Here is a 14,787-nt window from a genome sequence, read left to right as displayed (position 1 = left end):
GACATGCAGATCTTCCCAGGAGGATGAGGAGAGCCAGGCTGTCATGGCAGCTTGCATGCAGAGCAGTGCACAGGGATACTGCCTGCTGCACACCCAGACATCTCCCCACCAAAAAGTCACCTTTGCAGAAGGAGAGTGGCTCAGATGAACTGAATCTGCCAGCACCAACGGGAACCTGGCCTGTGACTACAATAAAAGCAAGATTTGGCTTTGTTTGCTATTTGAAGCTATGTAGTTTGGTAAACAAAATGGATTAAATGCCTGCTGATGTTCTGGAAATGGGTCTGGTGCTTGGCCAGGTTCTGGATCAGGCTGTAAAAGCCTGGGTCAGGTGGCTCTGGTGAAGAAGTGGTGAGGGCTGCACCGAGTTAGCTGGATGCAAAGGAGGCAATGCTTTTCTCCCCAGTGCTTTTACTGAATAAATGACAGGCCAAGAGCTATCATGAAATGGTTCTCCCTAATGGACAAGGGAAATGAAAGAATGTGATGAGGAGTAATCTTAGATAAGAAATGAGCAGCAGAGAAGGAACACAGAAGGACTGTATATTTCAGACCATGGTGATCTGGAAGCTGTTTGTGACTTTAGCTCTAACAGACCAGTCTGGCTGGCATTTTGAAAGGAGGCAAGGTAGAAACATTGACCTCTGGTCATTTTTTTCTGGTTTTTCCTTTCCTTTGCAAGGCACTCCTCTCTGTAACCACATGTCTTCATCCCTACAGTTGTTATTCCTTTATGTAAAACCAGGAGAGAAGGTCACCTCACCTGCTCTGTAGTGGTATCCATGTGTAATGTCACAATATATTGCATTAGTGCTGGGATGGAAGGGAGGAATAACTGCTGGGCAATTGCAGCTTCCAAGCAGGATAGAGCACAACCTGAGGTTTCACACAGTCTGGGCTCAAGGCTTTGAGCTGGGTGCTCTAAAATAACCTGGCCTGACATTACTGCCTTCTGCAGCTCAACCTGCCAAGTGCAGTCACTGGTAATTAATGGGGAACGAGGCATTTGGTGATTTCAGTGTTTCTATATTTGTCTCAGGTTTTCAGATGAGAGGAGGACCAAGGGAAACACAGACATTGATTTTTCCAGCTCTAAATGTGATTGTTAACAAAAACAAACACAGAAGCTTAAAATCTCTGGTTGCAGTGCATAGATATTTGCTTTCCAAACACTCTGTGACAGAGCATTTTTTGAAGGGGGATTTGTGACACTTAGGCATTGCCTCTTTGTCTTTTTGACCACAGAAAATTAGAAGCAGCTCCACAGACACTGATGTGCTGTAATCCCTAGCTCATGCCAAGCCTGCAAATCCGGTGTTTGACTCCAGAGCTTGGGCTTGGTTAGAGGTGGGTTTGTACCCCACAGGGTAGGTTATCAAGCCAAGCAATGCTCAGCTTTCAGTTTCATTGCAGGCTAGTGTATCCATGCTGAGATAATTGCACTTGTTGAATGTGTGCTGGGCAGAACTCTGAAGACAGAGTTGTGTTACACCTATTTAAATAAATCCCAAAGCTGCCTTCCAAGGTTTTGTGCATACAGATTGGCTACAAACCAGTGTTTCTTCCTCCATTGTCTACATAATGGAAGATAAACTCTTAGCCTGACCCTTTCCTCTTGTTTCTCTTTGCCAGGCTGTGAAGAGTTACTAAAAGATGTCTTGTCTCCTGAAAACTCTGAGCCCCAGCACTACCAGCCACAATATGTTGATTACTATTACCAGGTAAGAGAAGCACTAATTCTATCTCATGTTAGTGGGCTGAGGAAACCTCTGCAGTGATGTGTAGCTGGATCATTGTAAATGCTGTTTTACTTGGCCTGTTGACCCTTCCTTCCTAGGTTCATGGCTCTCAGCAAGCCATCCACACTGTTTTAGCTGCATTTAACGTGGGTTAACTGATGGGAAAGTATTTGGTATTTAGGTAATGTTCCTCTTACAGCCCTCAGTATTCACCTGGCTGTGAAGGGAGATCCCTGTACAAGTTCCATGGCACATCACAAATGGAAAACACTGATTTGTATCTAATTAAATCAAACTTTGTAGGTGAACAAGTCCTCAGGGACCTTCTGCAGATAATAAACAGGGACTCAACAGCTGTTAGAAACAATACACGTGTGAAACCTTTGATAATATTTTTGGCTGGTGGGTGTAGCATATTTTTAAACTATTAAAGGTCTTCATTTGTATCCTTAATTTGCCAGTGTCTGTGCAGTCTAAGAAGTAGAGCGCTGCTCAGTTTTTCTTTTAGCATCTCTTTGTCCCTCCTTCACTTTACTTTGGTTTTAATCATCTCCACCCAAGTAAGGATTAAAGGTGCAGTTAGCATCGTGCATTCAGAGGATTGTGTGTCAGTGGTGCTCTAGACTGCAAATGATACTGAAATCAACAGGAAAAGCATTTTGCCTTCACAGGTAGTGAAGTGTGAGGACAATTCTCATGTGTTGAGGAAGGATGTGCTAAGTGTGCTGGTGAGCTGGTGTTACACCACTCTGTGCAGTTACACAGAACAGTTTCCACTGTCCATACAAAAAATACAGACATTTCCTGCACCTCAGTGTCCATCACCACTCTGCTTGTTTCTAAATCCCTGGTTTTATATCCACCATGCTGTTGCTTGGTTACCTTAATAGATGCCATAAACCAAACTCCTTGGTTTGCTGTAGCTGATAGAGGCTGTAAAATGGAAACAAGCTCTGCACACAGTCGATGTTCCCCTATTGCTGTGCAGACGTTGCAGGCTGGTTCTGACACTCTTTGAACCCAGGTGACAGCTGGGCCTGTATTCCTTAGAGATTTCACATCTGCTGTCACACAAAGATGTGCTGGGAGAGTTCGTGAAGACAAACTACAAAACTCTGCAAACTGCACCTCTAACTCCATCCGTCCTCCAGGAGAGCCTGAGGGTGGGAATTGCAGTTGCTAATCCTGGTAACAGCTGCTGAGTTTCCCATTTGAGTGCTGGATTTGTGCCTCTGGGAGAGGGAGGGGCAGAGGGTGAACCCTCCCTGTTCAGAAAGAGCTGATCTGACAGTGCTGTGCTGGAAGCCTTGCTGGTCACTCCTGATGTCCACCAGCCCCTGGATGGTCCCTGCAGGGGGTGGCACCACTGCAGTGGGGTCCTGCAGCAGTGTTTGCCCACCTTAATGGAGCCAGTGCAGGATTTGTGCAGCCTGGGAACAGAACCAGGTCCTTTCACACCTGTCCAGGCCAGGTGAGCTGTCGTGGTGGGGGGAGGACAGGGAGTGGTGTGCACTGTTGTACATCCCATGCTTATCCCACAGCTCCTCTGCACCACAGCCCTCCAGAGGGGCTGGTTCCATCTCCTATCTCCAGGTCCTCCAGGTGCAGTTTGGAATCTGTTCGCTAGATGTCAGCTAAAGACTGGGAAAAGGCGTGAACAGCCTCTGCTCCCGCCTTAAGGATCCTTGCTATGGCAGGAAGTTGGAATTTTCAAGCTGATGAAGCAGAGGAGAACTGAGGATCAGGTGGATTTGAGGCTGTCACCATTCATGGCGTTTGTTCCCCGTTCCCGAGGAAGAACACACTTAAAATGTATAAGCTATCCTTACATCTCCCAGACCTTAATGAGTGTGAATTTGTCGTGCTATAATCAGGTTTATGGGCAGCTCCCATTGGCACAAACGGTAGCTGCCTGTCTAATCTGGTTTTTCACCCCAGTACACCCTTTGCATGTCTCTCTAATTCTCAGGTGCACTCAAATTCCCAGGCAGCAGAAGGACACAACTGCTGTGATGGTACAAATAGATATTTTAAAAGGGAATACATCTTTTTTATTCCACCCAAGAGGCTGTGCTTACACAAAGGCAGGTACTGAGCTGGTTCATTGTTATGCTGTCTCTGCATTCACACCATGACTTGAAAGGAAGGGGAGATTTATCCTTGTCACAAGTTATTTTCCCCTGTCCTCTGCTTTCACTTTTCCTTGCCCTCCCTGTACTGGAGCTTTCTGAAGCCCAAAGGCAGCAAACTGAAGAGGTGAAGGTAATTCCAAGATGTGGGATGAAGTGACAGGAGCCACTGTGAAGTGCTGAACTGATCCAGCTGTTTGCATATGTTGAGTCAAATAAGGAAGAAGAAACTGCCAAGCCTCCAGCCTAGCCTTTAATTATAAAGGAGTGCAATTAATTTAAAGGGATATATATAAAGCCCCTGATACCAGGAGCTTGGGGCATTTCATTTGACATTCTTTAAATGGCCTGATTTTACTTTTTGATTTTCTTTAGTGTAAACAAAGAGTAAAAGCCTTTTTAATGCCTGAAAACTTTGTCGGAAAAAAAAAAGGCAGAAAAACATCCTATTGTGTATGCAATTCAAAATGTAAAGGCCATTCCATGAAAGGTTCTTAATGGCCTGTATTGAGAGGCTGTGTGAGTGATGTCACAGGCAAATGGAGAGCTCTGAGCTCAAGGCTGTTAAGGTGTGATATGCAGAACATAAAGAGGGTAACTTGGTTACTACAGGATGTTCCACTGACTTCCATCAGCATTGATTCAGACTGCAGAGTATGTTTTCTCTTTGGACAAAAAGATTTAGGAGGATGGGATTGCAGTTAGGAGATAGCAGTTCTAGAGCCCTTTAGCTTTGGGACATATAAATAATCCTTTTCTGCCTGTCTGAATTGAGTCTGTGGATTTGGTTAAAGTCTGAACTGTGCTCCATTTGAGGCGCTGCTTCAGTCGAGTGCCGTTTATTAGTATAATTTCTCTCTCTCACAGACTTTAGAGAGGTAATAGAAATACTCAGAATTTGCCAGAAGCCAATTTGTCAATCCTAAATTCCTTTCCCAGTGTTTGCTGCTATGGCCTCAACTCTTGTTTGGCTTCAGTTTGAAGGGAGACAAAAGTTTCCCTAGTCCAGTTTGCTTTGTGGCAGGCATCTGGTAGCACTTCAGAGCCCTTGGACAGCCTTTTGGAGATGGTAACCAACACAAAGTCTGCAGCTGAAGTTGGTGTGTGAAAACCCAGGCCCAGATTGAGGCAGCTCAAACAAAGCAGAGTGCCTGTGTCTCATATTTCCAAATGGCTGGCTCTGGGCCTTCCCGGGCACCCAGCCAGCTGGGAGCACTAGCCACAGGACTCACAGGGAATTTGGCTGGCTGCATCTGCAGCTCCCTGGCCAAGATTTGCATTGCAAGCCCTGAGAAGCAGTGGTGTGTGTCTAGGTGCTGCTCTGTCTGAGCACCTAAGCTTAGAGAAACGGAATGAGAACAGGAGCTCCTTTGTCAGCTCTTCACCTGGTGTATTTTGGCTGCTCAAATTTGAAGGGAGCCTGAATCTAGATCACCCCAACAGATGACAGAAGAGGAGGATGAAGGACAGATCTTAGAGTCTCTCACTATCAGCTAGCAGGGTACTTCTGAAGTGCTCCTTGTGAAGGGACAGACTATTTTTACATGTGAGTTGTTGTCTTTTCATCTGGAATCAATGGCCAAAGCCATACATGCAAACCAGTGGAAGAGCATGTGGTAAAGTACAGTAATAGCAGGGTCTTTGTTTTAATCAAAGCTGTTTATTTCTTATTAATTGTTGCTGTATGGAGTTGCCACATACCTTTTTTCTTCTGTTCCCATCTGTAAATAAGAGTGAATCTCTCTTACCAAAGTACAGGATGATCACTGCATATCAAAGCATGAGCTGCCTTTTCAGTCCTCTGTGTGTTCCCCTGCCTGCCAAGTGATTAATTACACTGTATGAACAGCAGAAAAATTGTTGAAACATGACAAATAAATTGTGTTTGCCTCTGGGATGGAGCTGGGACTGCTGGCTGATCTGCTGCTTTGAAAATATTTTCAGTAGCAATTAGGAGTCCCTCACCAGCTTCTGAAAAAAGTTTTTCTCCCCACTAGCTGCGTGAGGATATCTGCAGACACCTGTGTCAGAGCAGAGGAGCCTTCTGCACTGTGAAAACACTGTAATGGGTTTTCCCACTAGGCTGTGGAAGGTAGTAGCAGGAGAGTCTGTAACCACAATATTTTTAATTTTCATCTCATGTATTCTGACTCCACCTTGACCATCGAGTTGCCATTGTTCTTGGGCAGAATTGTGTGTTGTTTTTGCTCCCCTGGGATCACACAGTGCATGTTTGCAAATTGCTCCCTTTGCCAAGCTTCTGCAGGGTTCCTGTGTCCTGCTGCCACCATGGCACCTGTACCTCCAAAGTCTCTGTTATATCCTGTGCTTCTAAACCTGCCAGATTCTCCTTCCCCTCTGCTTCTGCTGCATCCCCTGAGAAATAAGGATGTTCAGCATCTCCAGAGATGGCCTTTTGGGAGGCCCAGCCTCAGGATTGATCCTATCCCCTGCTGAAATTGGTAGAAACACTTCTTAGACCCTGGCAGGTGTTAGATCAACCACTGGGGCTGTTCCTGGGGTCATTGTCCAAATCCTCACTGCAGGGGTAAGGTGGGAGAAAAGCTTGGGAAAGTACGGCCATACAGTTATAGAGAGATAAAAGTGCCTGTTCCTAGGCAGGATTTCACACAGGCAGGGTGCACTGTCTGCACCAGTGAGAAGTTTATTGCAACATCTACAGGCAACACTCTCAGCAATTCGTTTTTCCTTTTTTTTTTTTTTTGAGTATCAAAAAGCAACATTAACAACAACTGCTGAGAAATCCCCTGTGAGAAATTACCAAAAGCAATGAAGGGCACAGTGTGGCCCCATTTGGGATTCATTTACATGGAAACTGCCTGCTTTCACCTGGGGATAATCTGAATTTTATTTTTTAGGTTTGTGCATACATTCAAAAATAACTGTCCTTGGTCAAAACACCTGCATAAAAATAACCTGCCTCTCTGGCTGAAGTGCTCTGAAATGCTGCCCTGAAGGACTGTTGTACTGAGAATGAGCAGCTCTGCACTTGGGGCAAGGCAGGCACCTTCAACAAAATAAATGCCACCTCTTCCAAACACAGCCATAAAAGAGATGAAGCTTATTTTCTTTTTTAAAACCAGCTTGCATTTTTGATTTGGTGAAACATCACATACTGACATTTTTAAAGGGGAAATTACTTTGTCCCTGAAGTAATTTTTGCTCAGTTATGATATAAAACACTTAACACATAAAATAACTCAAAAGAAATGAGGGACTCTGGCTTGATCAAAAATAGTTCTTCTCTTTCTCAAAATATGTTTTGGGTTTTCTTTAGAGAGAAATCTGAGTTTTTGACTTTCTCATCCTGGGCTAGGCCAACAAAATACTCTGAGATCTCAGAGCTTGCAGGCTGGAGAAATCTTTCCCCACCCAGTTCTTGGCACAGCACCCCAAATGCATCCACAGTGTCTGAGGCCAGCAGGGCTGGGGGGTGACCTGGCAAAGAAGCCTCAGCACTCAGAATGGAGTTTCTCAGTGCAAAGTGTTGATTCAGGTAGTGCCCTGTTAGAATCCAGCATCTGGGCTGAATTTGTGACAGGGTCTTGTCTGAGTTAGAATTTACTGTTTCTTAGGACTGAATTTAGCTGGGTGGTTTGAGACAGGGGAAGTGTGACTGCCTGGTTCAGACATCACAGCTGTCACTTGGCAACAGAGATGAATCTCCAACTGGAGCATCCTTCAAGGCATCTGTAGGAAAGTAATTTTGTACACTTATTGTTATCTATGTCTCTTTTTTTCAATTTTTTTTTTTGGTTCTGTGGCCCAGGTAGTCTTGTATAGCATTCAGAGCTTTACCATTTTGGAGCCTGTCATCTCTCTCTTTGGCAGAAGCAGAACCACTGTTTAATAGACATTTTCTGTCTCAATTTTCTTTCTGAGGCATTATCTTCAACCTTTTCATCTGCTGATTTTCTGGCAGAGCACAGTTTTGGGGGTGTTTCTTCTGAAATTGTCAGTTGCCATGGCAAAATGTTCCTCCCATTCTTGGATAAACCAATTTAAGCTATGGCACAGTATTGTCACCTGCTCCTCATACAGGGCACCGATTGACAGTGGACTCACAGCCAATGCAAGTGTCAGTCCCTGATTATCCTAAAAACACTCAGACCTTTCTCTCTGTAAACTTCCCACAGGCAGCTCCACACAACAGTGACTCTTTCTCTCCTTTCTCTCTTCCTTCTGCAGGACTGGCTAACTCCTTCCTGTCCCTAGCACAACCACCTGACCCTGTGTGTCTCTCATACATCTTACCCTTTCAGTCCCTTGCACAAATACCTGACCCTTCCACAGCACAGCCAGCAGACTCCAGCTGGCTCTCAACCAGCTAACCCACTCCTTTTTTAACACTCAACCTCACTGGACATTGCTGTCACTATGTCCACTCACTGCACCTATTAAGGGGCAAGGCTGTTCCCACTCTGGTAATTAGTACAGCTGCAATGAGATTTCCTTCAGCACCATCTCTGTTCTCTTATAATCCAACCTCCCACAGCACGGTCCTTAGGCAGAAGCTGTGAAATGACTGCAAGCTAAAAGTTGGTGTCTTTTATTGAGCAAGTCACATCCCTATTGATTTAATCCTTCAGGTAAGCGTGGCTTTGTGGTTTTTGTACCTTTTGCCTTTTGTTTGATGTACTGAAAATCTGTCCACTTCAATTTGTGGTGTGTCTTGAGTACAGCATTCTTAGCAACAAAAGCAAAGGAATATTATGACAGCACTCACCTTGCTGTGTTGCTGTGAAAGAAGTGCAACTGCCTGGTCAGAATGTGGTGAACAAGCCCTTGGGGAATACCAAAATACCTGTAATAAAAGTAGCTGTGTGAGGGCAGGGCACACAGCATTCACTGGGTTTCTTGACACTTGCATGTCAAGGAAATCTTTGTCCCCTAGTTCATAAACTGACACTGGCTCTTTCTTTCTTGATTTTTAAATTTTTTTACTATTTCTTATTCTACTTTGTATCATTTCTCCTTGCTGCTTGGGGAAATTTCTGCTTCATTTGTGGAAGATTGTGAGACAATCACAATCGTCTTTTTTTCTTCTTGGAATATTTACAGTGATGAGGCTGTGAAATTGAAATATAGGTTTGAGGTTTTTTAGTAAATAACGTTGGTTCAAATTGGTTGTTTTCTTTTTATTTGTGGGTTTGATTGTTGTTTTTTCTTTTTTTCAGAAGAAGAAATTTCTATGTAAGCGTGTAAAAGCTGGTTGATAAAACCAAGATTTCAGGTTGCTATAAAACTGTAAAGAGAAAGTCAACCACAGAGGGATGTTCTAGCTGATTAAACCAGCAAAATCCCTCATTGCACAAGCAAACAAAAAGGATCTGACTGTTTCTTTTCTGCCTTTTAACTTCTCTGACGAACCTGAGAGCAGAGTTGTTTTTTAAAGGTAGCTTCTTTCATTTTTCAAAATGATAGCTGCACATACTGCTAGAAATTTTCCCACTAAAATAAAAACATTCTTCCATCGGTGAAATCTTACAGGAGTAGTTTCTGTCACACAGCTCTTGCTGTGTGTATTTCAGGGTTCAAATACAGGATTTCAGTAGCCTCAAGAGTTGCCACCAGAGTGACCCAGACAGTTCATGAAATTGCCCAATTCTTTTCCCAGTTATGAAAGCTCCAGGACACCTTTCCCACGTCCTTCTTCTCTCATGTCAGTCCCAGCTCTTGCCACATCCAAAGTCCCCACAAAACCACGTGGGCTTTGTCCTGCTCACTCAGGTGTCCCCCCCAGGTTTACCTGGCAGGGCTGTGACCTGGTCCTGCTGTGGGACTCTGCCACAGCAAAGTGTCACAGAAGTGCCACAGGGGGACCACGGCAATGCCCTGCATCAGAGGCGACAGAACTGTTTAAAATTAAATCATCTTACTCAGCTGGGCTTACAGAGCTGAAATGACATCTTGATTATCCTGTCTGTTTTTAGAAACTGGAGAAGAATCGAAATGTTTTAAGTTGTTTGTTTGGTATTTTTTTTTACACGCTGCAGTGTAGAATGTCTTTGGGTGGAGGCAGGCTTTGCCAGCACTGTCATACATCTGGGCTCAGAGAAGCAATTTGTAACTGAACAGGAAGAAAAAGTAGGCCAGCCTACAAGAGAGTATCTAGGAATTACTCCTGAGGGATTTGTGCTACACTGCCTCCAGCAGCTGAAATAACAGCATGAAATTGCGATTAAAAATTAAGAAGAGATATGGGCTATTTGACCTTCTTTCAGTCAGGGACACAGAGGCCCTGTCTAGGATGGGGATGCAGAGAAATGCAGCTTCTGTTGAGCAATTACGTGCCAGCAAGAGGCTGCTGAGGTTCATCCTAAGCTCAGTGGAACAGGGAGATGATTTCTTTCCTTGCAGAACCTAAACCAGTTTTGGCACTGGTTAAAGTGGAGTGAAAATGTCCTTGCTGCAACAGCTACAGATGAGAAACAGGAAAGAAACTGTCAATTGTTACGTTTTCTGAGTTTAGGGAAATCTAGGCAAGATTAATTAGGCCCCTGAGAGGCCTTGTTAATTAGGATTTAATTTGCCAAACTTGCTGTTTGGCTCACCTTTTTACCCAGGCTGTTACTGTAAATGCCCAGCTGACTCCAGCTTCAGCTGGGGAACAGGCCTTGAGACAGAGCAGCAGTTTGGGTGGATGTGTGCCCTGGGTCCCAGGCTTGTTTTGGAACTTGGTTATGATAAGCTGCTAGGAAGTTGAAGTTGGAATAATAATATAACCATGGCAGTGTTGATACAGAGCTGACACAAATGCTGATGAGCGTTTTGGGCCAACAGTGTGAGAATCTGGTGGCTCAGTCTGAACCACCAGGGCTAGGAAGGGTTTGGAAAGGGAATGCACAAAGTAGAAAAGGCAAATCAAAAAGGGAGATTCCTTGGAGCTCGTGCCAGCCTGTGTAAATAAGACTGTGATAACAAACTGACTTTGCAAGAGGTTTGAATTTGTCCTCAGCTGTGGTGCCTGAGAGTCAATGAGGAGACAGCCCTGGTGTGAATCCTGCCTGTTTGTTACCTTTGGGCATCAGTCTCTGGCCACTCCACATCTTGTTTGGGGAAAAGGCTTTCTCAGTGTGTGTTTGTGCAACACCACGTAGAGCCAAGCAGGATAATGACTGGAGGAGAGAAAGTTTGCAGGCTCTGCACCCTTTGATAGGTACAGCAAATACATAAATAAATACATAAATACAGTGTAAATACATCAGATTTTTGGCTACCCATTTGTATAGAACAGTGCAATACTTAGGTAAATTGTCTTGCCCATGGTAGAAATTTATTCACACTCTAACAAAGCCTGACCTCATTTAAAATGGGGGGAACTTCTCAACTTACTTGACTGTGCTGCCACCTTCTTCAACCAGCAGAGAGGATGTTTGTCCTGTTTTGGTGACAGAGCAACAGACAGAACCTTGCATATTTTTGCATATTCTCCACAAGAGGTTTCCTGTATCTGTAACTGTTCTGCATTTATTACTGCCATATGCATGTTGAAAAAATTATTGGTGTTCTTTGCTTCAATGAGTTCTTAATTATTGTGTCCTTGAAGGCTGGTGCCATTGGGGAGCACTTTTGTGGGTAACTGGGGCATGTGTCTTTGATCAGGAGATGGACCATATGGTTACAATGCCCTAAGGCACAATCATGGAAAGGTCTAGTGCATGGAAGGTGGGGACCTGTCCAAAATGGAGAGGGGTATTGAAGAACCATGAAGAACTGTTTGTCAGATTCTTAGATGATAAAAATCAGCTTAAGAACATGAGAGAAACAAGCTTGTGTTCCTGCTGAGCTGGTTGGGGTCTTTTTTCTCACCTTGTAAGCTTTTGAGACTATTACAGTAGGAGCTTTACCCATTTATATCTTTCCTTCAACTCTTACAGCTTCACCTTCGACAGGGTTTCTTTTTGGGTTTTCAGAGTTTCAGAATTTAAAATGGCCTGTCACTCCTCAGAATATTTCACACACAAGTTATTGTTGTGAAAAAGTGAGGAGTCCTGAATAATAAATGAAGTCAGTATTTCACTGTACCTCTGAGATCTGATTTTTATGGAAATCAGTAATGTAGAGTATTTTATGAGACTAATAGATAAATATTGCCTTTCGCAGATATTTGTTTTCCTCTGAACTGTTCAGCACAAGGATCAACAACCATCCCACTATGAATCACACCTTGCAGGGTTATCTGGCTGTGGGAGCTGCCACAGGTTTGTCACCTGGGAAGCTGTCAGTCAAGAGGCAGAGTAAATCATCAGCTTTCTCTTTCCACTGTGTTTTGAAACTACACTTAAATGTTTCTGTTTGTCTCACTGCCAAGCCAACGGGAGATATTATGGGGAATTATAAAAGGGAGTTTTGTGCAGTAAATTCAGAGTTCAGCTGTTCTCTAGTACAATTCCTTGCCTGTAAAGAAACTCTGAGGAAGCCTTCTCAGATTACTGCACCCTGACAAAGCACTGCCATCAGGAGACATCCTGTGTCATGTTGTGGTTCTCAAATCAAAGGGGAAAGAGTTTGTGCTCAGATATTGCAGAAGGTGCCCTGCCAAGAGTGACCTGATATCCTGCTGGCTTACAAAGACGAGTTTAACAGTGAAATACACTGAATAACACTGCCCCATGTGCTTCTTGAGGCAAGGTCCTAGGGCTGGGGAAAGCCCTGGAGCACTTTCTCTGCAGTCATTGAAGGTTGCTAATTTCCCCCATAAACAAAATTGTCAGCTGTTTCCTGACTTAGAGCCAGGGCATTGCTTGCTGTACTGTTGAGGTACATGCTTTTCCTCTAGCTTGTGTGTAGCCTTACTAGATCAAAAACCTTCACAGGAAGAGAGGCTCTCTTGATTATATTTTTATAGTGCCTGTCATGTGTTCCTTTGCCTCTCTCCTGGGAGGACAGGATCACTTCATTTTAGAAGGAAGACATTGGAAAGGGAAGAAACCAGCACTAGTAGGAGTATTTCAGGATTTACTGAATGAAATGGTCATATTTAGTTTGACTTAGACACTTGCATTGTGCATGGACTCACCTTCCTATGCAATGTGGTTTTTTCCTGTGAGGGAACTGATACCCAAGAGAGGAAGGACTCTCCTGAATAAGCTCCCAGGAGTTCAGACTGTGTTAGGACATCCCCTCTTAGCTCTGTTAGCCTGGCTCCCTGGGGCTGGCAGGTCTGTTGGGGAGGCACCACATCCCACTTCCCAGGAGGCTGGGGCTGCCTTGGTGCTCCTGACGCTTCCACGAGAGCCCGTGGGTAACAAGAAGCACATGGACCACACGCCTTTTGCTTCCTGAGGCATTTCACCATCTGGAACTGCTTCTCAGATGACTCAGGGGGTCTCAAAGTTTCCCCCCGTGCTGACAACTCACTGCCTCACAAGACATCTTTTCTCATGGCATCTGAACACTTCCATACTGAACGTGATTAATCAGAAGGGAGAGGTGAGTGTCAAGGGCAGGAATCAGTGTTTAAGAGTAGTTCAGTGTTTTAATTTGAGCAGATTATGGAAATACAATATGAAAGATGTATTTTGCTCCCTGCTGAAATGGTAAAGAAAGGTCATATTTAGCACAGGGAGGGCCCCTTCCATGACCTGTGCTTTACAGAACATGGAGCACTGCAGGCCCTTGGCTGAACTCACCTCACAATCGTGGGGTGTCTTGGTTTTTAGTGGATGTTTCCAGCCTGCAGTGCAGGTCATGGTGCAGATCCTGGGTGGGAATCTTCATTAGCTTCATTTCCCTGTATTATTGTATATTCAGAAGTATCTGTGCAGCACCAGGCCATTGAGCTATTGACAATACTGCTGATTACTTCACATCACTATTTAATTAGGATGAAAGACACAGAATGAGCAAGTGGAGATTTTACACTTGGGAAAGAAATTGATTTATGGAACAATCACACTGTTAGTTCCAGCAGGCTTTTCCTTAAAAAGCAAGAAAACTATTCTTGTCACTTTGGGTTTGATTTAAATCGGGGAATTTGTACAAAATTATTCTTCTCAGCCTGTGATTGCAGAGATCTAACAATTGGGAGGAAGTGGATCCTCTGTGCTGTACCTCAGGAGTGAGGAGCTCAAGCCTTCTACAAGCCTGGATTTAGCAATGTCTCAGTGGGACCCCAGTCACACTCAGTCACAGAGCTTTGCTCTTGCTATAGCAAGGAATTTCTGTCCTTTGGCCAGTGTAGAATCTGCCAAAGGTAGATGTAGGTGCTGCCCTTCCTCGTGCTTTGCATAAATGCAAACTTCACTCAAAAGGTGCAAATCAGTCTGAAAGGTCTGGATGGTGCTAATATTGTCACAGCCTTGCCCACACTCGTGAGCTTTATTGACAGCTGTACATTTCTGCTGAAGCTGGGAGTTTTCCCTGAGGCATCCTGAAATAAATGTTGTATGAATTGAAGGTGTCTTGCCTCCTACAGCAGATCTGCACCTGCTGTTCCCTGCTCCAGGCTCAGCCCAGCATCACCCAGTCTGGCATCATCACAGCCTGCTCTTGCCAGGCTGCCAGCAGCCCATGTGCAAGGCCTTGCAGTCTCACACCAAATGTCTCCCAGTTCCTCTTCACAGTGAAGCTGAACCAGAGGTTATGTTTTTCCTGTATGTTTGTGTTTGTCGAGGAAACTTCTCTCTGGTGATATTTATAGTCTTAGTGCCTGTGAAGGGACTATAATAGAAACAAAAGGCTGCTTTCTGTAATTCTCTCAGGCTGATGCAGCACTTGTTGCCCCAGAGTTCCTGTGGGGAACTGTAGGTTTGGCTGAGCTATAGCTGAGTTGCTTTTTCTTACAATTTCTGTAGCTATAAAGGGTCATATTTCTGTGACCAGGATGGGGAAGTTGATACAAATACTTGGCTAAGGAACATTTATCAGCCAAGAAAAATTAATTCTAACTTCCC

At 44.3% G+C, this 14,787-nt stretch overlaps 1 protein-coding gene across 2 annotated transcripts in view; it reads left to right on the top strand.

Moving 5' to 3' along the window:
• RAB11FIP4 (RAB11 family interacting protein 4) overlaps positions 1-14,787 on the top strand; it is a 110,449-nt gene that overhangs the window by 42,128 nt on the left and 53,534 nt on the right. For both annotated transcript variants that reach the window (XM_014878153.2, XM_014878152.2), the window contains exon 3: positions 1,633-1,721. In XM_014878153.2, the coding sequence (XP_014733639.1) occupies positions 1,633-1,721 (89 nt within the window). The remainder of the gene's footprint in view (positions 1-1,632; positions 1,722-14,787) is intronic.

Source organism: Sturnus vulgaris, chromosome 20, assembly GCF_052056855.1.
Source record: "Sturnus vulgaris isolate bStuVul1 chromosome 20, bStuVul1.hap1, whole genome shotgun sequence".
NCBI lineage: Eukaryota > Metazoa > Chordata > Aves > Passeriformes > Sturnidae > Sturnus > Sturnus vulgaris.
Note: the sequence above shows the minus strand (reverse complement) of the source record. Positions and strands in the feature narration are given on the sequence as shown.